This window comes from Myxocyprinus asiaticus, chromosome 8 (assembly GCF_019703515.2).
Source record: "Myxocyprinus asiaticus isolate MX2 ecotype Aquarium Trade chromosome 8, UBuf_Myxa_2, whole genome shotgun sequence".
Classification (NCBI taxonomy): domain Eukaryota; kingdom Metazoa; phylum Chordata; class Actinopteri; order Cypriniformes; family Catostomidae; genus Myxocyprinus; species Myxocyprinus asiaticus.
The window spans coordinates 51308443-51320167 of NC_059351.1; the positions used below are offsets into that span (position 1 = coordinate 51308443).

Below are 11725 nucleotides of genomic sequence, written 5' to 3' on the forward strand. Positions count from 1 at the left end.
TCAAACGTTTTGTTTTTGGGAGCCTGGATAGCTCAGCGAGTATTTACGCTGACTATCACCCCTACAGTTATGAGTTTGAATCCAGGGTATGCTGAGTGACTCCAGCCAGGTCTCCTAAGCAACCAAATTGGCCCGGTTGGTAGGGAGGGTAGAGTCACATGGGGTAACCTCCTCGTGGTCGTGATTAGTGGTTCTCGCTCTCAATGGGGCGTGTGGTAAGTTGTGTGTGGATCGCAGAGAGTAGCATGAGCCTCCACGTGCTGTGAGTCTCCGCGGTGTCATGCACAACGAGTCACGTGATGAGATGCGTGGATTGACGGTCTCAGAAGCGGAGGCAACTGAGACTTGTCCTCCATCACCCGGATTGAGGTGAGTAACCGCACCACCACGAGGACCTACTAAGTAGTGGGAATTGGGCATTCCAAAATTGGGAGAAAAGGGGACAAAAATTGTTCTATAGTCAATAAAGTATTTAACACAATTACATCAGAAGTAACTGTAATTAAATTACTGAAAAATTAAGAGTATCCCTTACTTTACTTTTTCAATGAAAAAGTAATTTAATTACAGTAATTAATTACTTAGTAATGCATTACACCCAACACTGCCCCTAGTGGTGTGGATGCAGTATCAATCAAAATCAATAGTTTTCAGTTATAGATGCCATTGTAGAAATTCACTATTCACAATTAGCCATGATTAATTTAATCCAAAGAGTGAAAGTGACTAATAACAAGACGGTTACTGAGATTAAGCGAGTAGTACTCAGCTGGTCATGTGATTCTAAAATGGCAGCCCCCATGAGGGCGCCCCTCCCCATGTAGAATAAAACAGCTTTTATAAGGTTACTGATATGACTAGAGACCTCATCTCATGTGAGTGCTCATTATTTATTACATACGTTTCAAAATTACAATTCATTTCTTTAAGAGTGAAACTTTTTTAATGGGGGAAAAAAATTACTGAGTGCACCTTTAACAGACACTTTTCAAAAGTGACTTACAGTATACAACGAAGAACATAAGCAATTTGTCATACAAATGCCAACAATATCCGCACTGCTAAGTTCTACGTTTATGCTCCTTGTAAAAGATGGTGAGTCCTGTACCTTTGTCTGTTTGTCTGGATTTCAAATACTTTTTTTTTTTTTTTTGCATGAAAAGTGTGTGTGTGTTAAAACGTTCAGACATATTTTCACATTGTGAGACACACGCGCGCTCCCTGACATATGTTCACTATCGGTCATCTTTTCGCTCCACCTTCACCTTTAGTTCTTAGTATCCAGATGGCCTGAACAAGAGAAATGAGATTAAGCAGCATTCAATCACAGCAGCTGACTCTTCCACAACACATGCATGTGTGCATTCATGATATGATTGTGCACTTTTTTTTACATCTCTTCCACAACAACATCAAACACACATGAAGAAACTCATATAAGTGTAGTTCTGAACTTTTCAAAAGCACAGATATTTGGAAGGATTCTTTCAGCACATGCATTTGAATCCAAAAAATGGTTTATAACAGTTTAATTAAAACCATTTTCATGAGATTGTCTGTGATTGCATGTAAACAGACTCGCTTTGTCACCCTAAATCATCCATCCTCTTCATCCATCGCTTTATCTCTCCTGCCCCCCAAACAGCTGCCAGAGATGACTCCTCCTCTCAAACCCCCCACCCTTTGTTTCCCAAAAACCAAGAACAAAATAAAGCAGAGTACTCACAATACACACACACACACACACACACACACGTGCTCCTGCATTGTCCTTGACCCTGACCTCTGACCTCTGACCTCTGTAGGCCTAACAGAGGACAGCTGTCTCTTTCTGCAGAAGTGTGTAAGCGCACAGATGTCAAACTGTAGCTGAGACTGTTCAGGCATGTAATTGTGTAACTTCACTGTCATTGTGCACCTTTTTCACATTACACAAAATTATTTTAGCAGCTTTAGCGACAACAAAGTGTACATGAAAAAAAACTTTTCAGACTACTTAATTTTTACAAGTTTACATTTCATACTTAAGTCCTATGTGTCCAAATAATTTGGGAGCCACTGTAAACCCTTATAACAAAGTGAAGAAATAGTGAAAATGAGGAACAAACTGTGTCCTAAAGACTGAAAGGTATCTAAAGGTGTAGTCCTAATATCTCCAATGAGATAATGTTACCATGACACAGGCCAGCAGTAACATTACTCCAAAATCTGGCCTGCACAACATCAGCTGTTGCGTTACAAGCCCACCTAGTGGAAACATTGATACAACTCTGCTGTTATCCTAACTATTGGCTAGTTTGTAGAATGCAGTCACTTGCATGAATACTGAGTGAACACATGAAACAGCGCATGAAACAAAATCCAGTGAAAACAACTGTTATTAAACATTTCCTTCATAGTTTATTAACAATATGTCAAATAAAAATAAATCTGAAAAAAAAAAAAATAAATAAAAAATACAGACAAAAGGACAGTTTCCCCTTGAAAACAGAAAAGTAATATTTATTTGACTACTTGTGATGAGACTTTTCTACTATTATACTTTGAATTGTATTACAACCCCAATTCCAGAAAAAGTGGGCCAGTATGGAAAATGCTAATAAAAACAAAAAGGAGTTCACCCTGTGCTATATTAAACACTTTATTCAATGTTTTACCTTTTGATTTAATTATATATACTGTATATACACTCATTTCAAAGCAGATGATTGCAACACGCTCCAAAAAAGTTTGGACAGTCGAGTGTTTACCACTTTTTAAAATCGCCATTTCTTCTTATAACACTTATTAAGCGTTTGGGCACTGAAGACACAAGTTTGTTAAGTTTAGCAAGCTGAATTTCCCCCTATTCATCCATTATGCAGGTCTTTAGCTACACAATTGTACGGGGTCTTCGTTGCCGTATTTTGTGCTTCATAATGCACCACGCATTCTCAATTGGAGACAGGTCAGGACTGCAGGCAGGTCAGTCTAGCACCCGCACTCTCTGCTTACGCAGCCATGCATTTGTAATCCTGGAAAAGACGGCGTCTGGATGGCAGCATACAGTATGTTGCTCCAAAATGTGTACATATCTTTCTGCATTACTGGTGCCCTCACATATGTGGAAATTACCCATGCCATGGGCACTGACACACCCCCATAGCATCACAGACACTGGCTTTTGGACCTGACATTGGAAACAGCTTGGATGGCCCTTTTCCTCTTTGGCCTGGAGAACACGATGGCTGTTTGTTCCAAAAACTATTTTAAATGTGGACTCGTCTGACCACAAAACATGAAACCAGAGTTCTACTTTCCAGCTCAGATGAGAGTGAGCCCAGAGAAGTCAGGGGCACTTCTGGACAGTGTTGATGTATGGCTTCTCCTTTGCACAGTAATACCATAAAGGGATGGTTCAGCCAAAAAAGAAAATTCAGTCATTGTTTACTCACCCCTGTGATATTATAGCAATATATGACTTTCTTTCTTTTTCTTAACACAGAGGGAGAAATTGTGAAAGAATGTTGTGCTCAGTGATGTCATGCAATAGCAGTTTATGGTGACCACCTCTTCAAGCTTCATAAAGTATGCAAATATATAATTCAGAAGTCTAATAAATTATTCCATGAGACTCATGATTGTTGTGAAAGCATACAATGAGCTTTGGTGAGAAACAAACTGAAATCTAGTGTATTATTTAGTGAAACTGTTGTTCAATTGTTGCTCTCATGTGTGTGTTCATAAGTGGGCACTAGAGCAACAGAATAGATTTTTTTTCAGAATAATGGTTTTCGGCCTTGATGTAAAAAACATCAAATGATGTTTTGTTGTAGTGCTTTCAATATAGCCCTTTCTGTTTTTATTAGCATTATCCATATGTCCCAACTTTTTTGCAATTAGGGTTGTACATTATACCTTTTTTGTGATGTTGCAGGTGTCTGATGTTAGATTTGCAGTTAGATTTGGTATTTTTTTTGCCTAATTGCCCATGCCTTAGGCTTCTTGATCTAAATTTGACAAATAAATAGTATGAAAAATAAAAAGAGAGAGAAAGAAACTGAGACAACCTGAGTTGAAATCTTTTATTCATTTGTTACACCTCAACACTAGATCGCAACAGGATCAGTTATGCGGTTGATTACATATGCATCGACACTTGCCAACTGCTAGACTGTGTCAAGTCCAACTTTTGGTTAATTTTTTAAAAATTATTACACAAGATCAATGAGCACACAAAATAATTACTTTGGAATCATGGCATACAATTAGTACACATACATGGGGTAATGAACGATTTCTACAGAGTAGTAAATATCACTGTAGTATGTTGTGGCCATGTTCAGAAGATCTTGAAATGCTGAAGAACACAAATAAAAGAAAAAACAAACAGATATGAAAAAAAAAACAAATGACCAAAGTGGCAAATGATCCTCCCAAGCCAGAGTGAGGAAAGCGGATGAATGAGAGGTCACTGTAAGAATGGGATGCCCATAGAGTCTGCAAACTGCTTAAAGAGAGAGAGAGAGAACAAACTGATCTCAAATATGTTGAGCGGTATGATCTGGTGTATATATACATACATCATAAAAACGTTCAAAGATAATACCTGTATGACTACATGACTGAACATGCAACTTCCGAACCCAAAAGAGAAACACTGGTTTTTCGACCAACTGTGATTCCAGTTCCCAGGACTTTTGCCTCAATCCCAGTTAAACCAACAGATACACCCGTGTCAACTCCAAGACCCAGCTTAAGACCAACTGGGCCAGCTTTGGCTGAAACGCTGCCAGCCTCCGCCCGGGCCATCGCTGCAGCTCCCAACATACCCACACTTGCTTCAGCACCAGCTGAAGCATTGGGACCCTTGGCTTCTGCCTCTAACACACTGAGTTCGGCTCGAGCACGACCCACTCCTGCTTCTGCATAAGCTCCAGCCTTGGGAATTCTCTTTCCTGGTTCATTTTTACAATATGCATATTTTCCAGATCTAGCATAGCAGCCCTCTTTTTTGGTTTTTCCTGGTCTGTCAATTGTGTCAATTATGTTTATGGTGTCAATTATGTCAACATGAGATGATGCAAGTTGCACACTTGGTGTTTTTGTAACTTCTGTTTTGCACTTCCATGTTTCTTTCCTCTTTAATCTCTGATTTATCTCACTGGAAACATTTAAATTTATAGGGTGTCGTCCTCCTCGTAGCCGTTTGGAGTAAATTATATCAGATTTATCTGCAGAAAAGGCAAACATTAAGACATCAGCTTTAATGCAATGCTTTTAGCATGAAGAGACCCAGACATTCAGAAAAATAACACAAAATTGACTTTAATTTACATCACGTCATGAGTAATGTTGATGTAGCTTAAAGGAGCAGTTCACCCAAAAATGAAATTTCTCTCTTCATTCACTCATGCCATCCCAGATGTGTATATCTTTCTTTTTTTTTTCTGCAGAAATAAAACAGATATTTAGAAGAATATTTCAGATCTGTAGGTCCATACAATGCAAGTGAATGGTGACCAGAACTTTGAAGCTCCAAAAATCACATAAGGCAGCATAAAAGTAATCCATAGGACTCCAGTGGTTAAATCACTATGTTTAGAAGTGATGTGATAGGTGTGGGTGAGAAACAGATTACAATTACATTATTCGTCTTGTGTTTTTGGTGATTCGCATTCTTCGTGCATATCAGAATCAGAATCAGAATCAGAATGAGCTTTATTACCAAGTATGCTGACACATACAAGGAATTTGTCTTGGTGACAGAAGCTTCCAGTACACGACAATACAAAACAGCAACAAGACTTTTAAAAATAATTAAAAATTGAATAAAAATAAATAAATAAAACCAATAAATAAATATTGAAAAGAAAATAAAGTATATATAGAATACACAATCGACAATATATATATATATATATATATATATATATATATATATATATATATATATATATATATATATATATACACACATATACATGTACATATATATATATATACATATGTACACATACATACATACATACACACATACATACATACACACATACACATACGTAGTGCAAATCTAAATACAAATCGTTACATACAGTGTGAGGGAATGTAATGGCAGCAGAGGTGTGGTATGTTGGATAAATATAAACAGACTAAGCTGTGTATTGCACATTAATTATTGCTCAATGGGACAGTTTTAACTGTTCATGAGATGGATAGCCTGAGGGAAAAAACTGTTCCTGTGCCTGACGGTTCTGGTGTTCAGAGCTCTGAAGCATCGGCCAGAAGGCAACAGTTCAAAAAGGTAGTGGGCAGGGTGAGTGGGGTCCAGAGTGATTTTTCCAGCCTTTTTCCTCATTCTGGAAGTGTACAGTTCTTGAAGGGAGGGCAGGGAGCAACCAATGATCCTCTCAGCAGTCCGAACTGTCCTTTGTAGTCTTCTGATATCCGATTTTGTAGCTGAACCAAACCAGACAGTTATAGAAGTGCAGAGGACAGACTCAATGACTGCTGAGTAGAACTGTATCAGCAGTGCCTGTGGCAGGTTGAATTTCCTCATCTGGTGAAGGAAGTACAACCTCTGCTGGGCGTTCTTCACAATGGAGTCAATGTGGGTCTCCCACTTCAGGTCCTGTGAGATGGTAGTGCCCAGGAACCTGAATGACTCCACTGCTGCCACAGTGCTGTTTAGAATGGTGAGGGGGGTCAATGTTGGGGTGTTCCTCCTAAAGTCCACAATCATCTCCACCATTTTGAGCGTGTTCAGCTCAAGGTTGTTTTGACTGCACCAGAAGGCCAGCTGTTCAACTTCCCTTCTGTATGCAGACACACCGTCATCCTGGATGAGGCCGATGACAGTGGTGACGTCTGCAAACTTCAGGAACTTGACAGAGGGGTCCTTGGCGATGCAGTCGTTGGTGTAGAGGGAGAAGAGTAATGGGGAGAGCACACATCCCTGGGGGGCACCAGTGCTGATTGTACAGGTGCTGGAAGTGAATTTCCCCAGTCTAACAAGCTGCTGCCTGTCTGTCAGAAAGCTGGTAATCCACTGACAGATAGACGTGGGAACAGAGAGTTGGTGTAATTTAGTCCGGAGAATAGCTGGGATGATGGTGTTGAAAGCCGAACTGAAGTCCACAAAAAGGATCCTTGCATATGTCCCTGGTCTGTCCAGATGTTGCAGGATATGATGCAATACCATGTTGACTGTTTGCACAGACCTGTTTGCTCGATAAGCAAATTGAAGGGGATCTAGAAAGGGTCCAGTGATGTCCTTCAGGTGGGCCAACACCAGTCTCTCAAATGACTTTATGACCACAGACGTCAGGGCGACAGGTCTGTAGTCATTGAGTCCTGTGATTTTTGGTTTCTTTGGGATGGGGATGATAGTGGAGCATTTGAAGCAGCATGGGACTTCACACTGCTCCAGTGATCTATTGAAGATCTGTGTGAAGATGGGGGCCAGCTGGTTAGCACAGGATCTATGACATGCAGGTGAGATGCCATCTGGGCCCTGTGATTTCCTTATCCTTTGTTTATCCTAACAGAAACTGATATATGATGTCACAGTGTCTGTGAGCTCATCCAGATTGGTGTCTGCAGCCTCAAAAACACTCCAATCAGTGCAGTCAAAGCAGGCTTGTAGTTCCAGCTCTGCTTCATTGGTTCATCTCTTTACAGTCCTTAGTACAGGCTTAGCAGATTTTAGTTTCTGTCTGTAGTTTGGAAGAAGATGAACCAGACATTGATCAGAGAGTCCCAAAGCTGCTCTAGGGACAGAGCGATATGCATCCTTTATTGTTGTGTAGCAGTGATCCAGTATATTTCTGTCTCTGGTTGGGCATGTAATGTGCTGTTTGTATTTGGGCAGTTCACATGTGAGGTTTGCTTTGTTAAAATCCCCAAGAATAATAATAACTGAGTTCGGGTATTGTTGTTCCATGTCTGTGATCTGATCAGCCAGCTGTTGCAGCACGGCATTCAAACACGCGGCGAGTAGAAAGGCTTACAGTTAATAAAGAGAGCTTCCAAATTAGGACAGCACATCTTCTTTAACGTTGTTACATCTGTAAACCAACTTTTATTGATGTAAAAGCATGTTCCACCGCCTCTCGTTTTCCCCGTTAACTCCGTGATGCGATCCGCTCTGAACAGCTGAAAGCCCAGCAGATGTAATGCGCTGTCCAGAATGGCTTCACTCGCCCAGGTTTCTGTGAAGCACAAGGCAGCAGAGGTTGAAATGTCCTTGTTTGTACGGGTGAGGAGATGTAGTTCATCTGTTTTGTTAGGAAGAGAGCGGAGATTCACTAGATGAATGCTCGGCAGCGCTGTTCGTATTATTCGAAATATTGCCCCCTACTGGGCAGGGAGAAGATTTTCTAGCAAAAAAGGACTTTAATATTGATTTGTTTCTCACCCACACCTATCATATTGCTTCTGAAAATATGGATTATAACACTGGAGTCGAATGGATTACTTTTATGCTGCCTTTATGTGCCTTTTTGAGTTTCAAAATGTTGGCACCCATTCACTTGCATTCTATGGACCTACAGAGCTGAAAATCAGTTTGTGATCTGCAGAAGAAAGAAAGTCACACATCTGGGATGGCATGAGGGTGAGTAAATGATGAGAGAGTTTTCATTTTTGGGTGAACTATCCCTTTAAGTAGTTTAAGCACATAGCACACGTGTTTCCAATGGTTTTTAATGCTGCGTCTCATTTAAAGTGGGATGTGTGATATTTCAACTTGATATCTCCGATCTCCAAACATAAAGGTATTTCAATGCCTAATGCTCAGAAGATGACATAAGGAAACAAAACTGCAGTGCTCCCATTAGCTTAGCAGGAATTCGATTGTCAACAAGAGACGTCTCACAGTAACCAAACTGAGAAAAGATGCTGAAATGCTAGCGTTTGGTCTACAGGTGTACAATAATTAAAAGATAATTATATAATAATAATATAATTTTCTTTATTTATCACACATTATACATTTGCACATATACGGTGAAATTCTTCTTTTTCACATATCCCAGCTAGGCTGGGGTCAGAGTGCAGGGTCAGCCATGATACGGCACCCCTGGAGCAGATAGGGTTAAGGGCCTTGCTCAAGGGCCCAACAGTGGCATCTTGGCGGTGCTGGGGCTTGAACCCCTGACCTTCTGATCAGTAACCCAGAGCCTTAACCGCTGAGCTACCACTGCCCTAAAGAGAGTATAACATACTGTGTTTTGAACACCTGTCTCGGCAAACGTTTGCTAAACCAACTTTAAAATCATGTAATGTAGGAATTAAAAAAAATAAATTGTAGATTCAGTAGAAAAGTAAATGTTTATAATTGACTCTGGGTGCCGACAGGTCTGCGTGACGTCACACACCTGCATCCCGACGAAATCGGAGTTGAAGATTTCTGCATGAGTTTCTGCTAACGGCTAAGTTGGAAGTTCGACTTAATGTGGTGTTCCATTGCACTTGTCCAAGTGGGAAGTAGGAAATGTTGACTTTCCGAGTTGAATGGAACGCACTGAGGGTTTTGAAGTCGCTGTGTCTTGTAAAAATTGATGTTGCCAACCCATCGCTAAATAAGGACTATAGCAGTTGTCCATTTTGTAAAGTGTGTAACTCACATGCTCATGGAAGTTGTAGTCCTTAATTAGCATTGTGGTAGCAACATGCAACTTTTAAAAACACAGTAGCTTCAAAATTAACATTTCATGTGTGACTGTGTGTAATTTATGTTCCAAAATAAAACGGAAAAGTCTCTTATAGAAATTTTAACCCCAGGCCTTATTTTACTCATAAATACAAAACTGCCATTTTAAAAAGCCATAAGAAATTCCTGAGGGATCCCCTGCTTTGAAAATGCAAATCATTTCTGGGGTTTCGGATTTGCAAGGCTGTCCTTGCAAGTGCTTACTGTAGATCATGTGACTTGGTATAAAAAATCTGGTAAAGTAACATGATGGCAGCATTTTGTGAGGCATCGGTCCCCTTAGAACAGCGTCTGGTTTAGTTCAGGCTCGTTGAGGTGCTGGATTTTAGTATCAGTTGGTCAATGTTTGCTTTTTGCTACATGCGCTTATTATAATATGCATGTTTGCAGTTTTTGTTTTTAAAATTCTTTTGAATTAAGTATCGGTTTAATTTTTATATGCAGTTTATAGATTTGTATAAATACTGTATAATAGACTGTCAGAAAAGCATCTCTATCTGTAATGATAGAGATGCACTGTTATATCTTGCTGTAGTAAATAACTGTAAAATGGCCAGTAAATTACCAATATAACATCAAACAGTTTCTAACTGTAATATTAGTTGCATTATGGAAAATGTCTGTGATGTCACTCATTAATTACAGTAAATTATCTAATCATTGCAGTAACAAACTGTAAGTTACAACCAAAATAATAATAATAAAAAAATGCACATATATTAAATGCATAGAAAAAAGAGTGAAAACAAACAAATAAATAAATAAATAAAGTGCACTTAGGACCCCTTTTGGACACTTGGCTATAGATATTGGTGGTCGTCTGATATAATTTAAGAGATCTGACTGTCTTTAATTGTTGTGGTGATGCTGCTGCTGTTAGGTAGTGGTGTTGGTGTGATGGAAGTACCTGCTGTTGAGGAAATGCTGTAAAGTGGGATGTCCTTTTCTTCATCTTTAGAAGAGCCGGAGACTGCAGTAGAAGTCGCTGGAACTGCTAGAAAATACATTTATAAATAAATAATATGCAGTGCAGTATAAAAATTGAAAGATAAAATATACAGTCAGAAAAGCATCTCTTTTTGGAATGATGACGTTTTTTTCTTGAAAAATAAATGTAGCATTTCACCAGTGTTAGTAAATATAACAATTAAAATGCACTCACCACTTTTATTATTTCCATGATACTCTAACTCTCTGTTTTCACTCATTTAACTGGTATAATTATTAGGTTTCACAAGTTAAAAAACCTCAATATGAATGCGACTGATCTCTCAGCCCTTCTGAAACATCTACAGCATCTATCCAGCAGTTTCACATAATATCCTCTGTGCTTCTGGGAGTATCACGTTTCCTTTATAAATGGCTTCCTTGCATGAAGTGGACATTATGTTTACAAGAAATCACGTTTCAAAAAATCTTGACTTGTGGGCATGGCTAAGCTCATGAATATTAATTAGGCCTTGGTTATACACAGATAATTACAAATAATCTTTCACTGTTTTGATAAATAGTCATTCTTGACGACCAATTCAAATGCTCAAATAATCTTTTGACATATTTAAAATTGTTTTTTGATAACCATCCCTATATCTGCCGCGGCTCGTCCTGAGATTTTGTAAGCTGGTGGATAAACACATGGATCGGCACATAGTTAGAAGGTGTGACTGTTTGACTTAGGAGGCTAAAACTAGTTAAAACCATTTTTAGTAAATATTTTATGCAAACATAAAGGACAAAAACAAAAATAAAGGAGAAAAAGTCATTTTCCCCTGTGAAAACACTAAATTAGCAGTTTCTTAATTATAATTTTCTTTATTTATCACACATTATACATTTGCACATATACAGTGAAATTCTTCTTTTTCAGCCATGATACGGCACCCCTGGAGCAGATAGGGTCAAGGGCCTTGCTCAAGGGCCCTGCTCAAGGGCCCAACAGTGGCATCTTGGTGGTGCTGGGGCTTGAACCCCCAACCTTCTGATCAGTAACCCAGAGCCTTAACCGCTGAGCCACCACTGCTCTTTGACTTGATG

At 39.2% G+C, this 11725-nt stretch overlaps 1 protein-coding gene across 1 annotated transcript; it reads right to left on the reverse strand.

Annotated features, from left to right (window-relative positions):
* Positions 1-4064: 4064 nt before the first annotated feature.
* Positions 4065-11001, reverse strand: LOC127444626 (uncharacterized). The gene is made up of 4 exons (XM_051704106.1): positions 10854-11001; positions 10599-10685; positions 4589-5213; positions 4065-4486 (listed from the first exon to the last, which is right to left on the reverse strand). Exons 1-3 carry the CDS (start codon positions 10897-10899, stop codon positions 4597-4599), a joined length of 750 nt encoding a protein of 249 aa, XP_051560066.1. The 5' UTR covers positions 10900-11001; the 3' UTR covers positions 4065-4486; positions 4589-4596.
* Between the last annotated feature and the right edge of the window lie 724 nt (positions 11002-11725).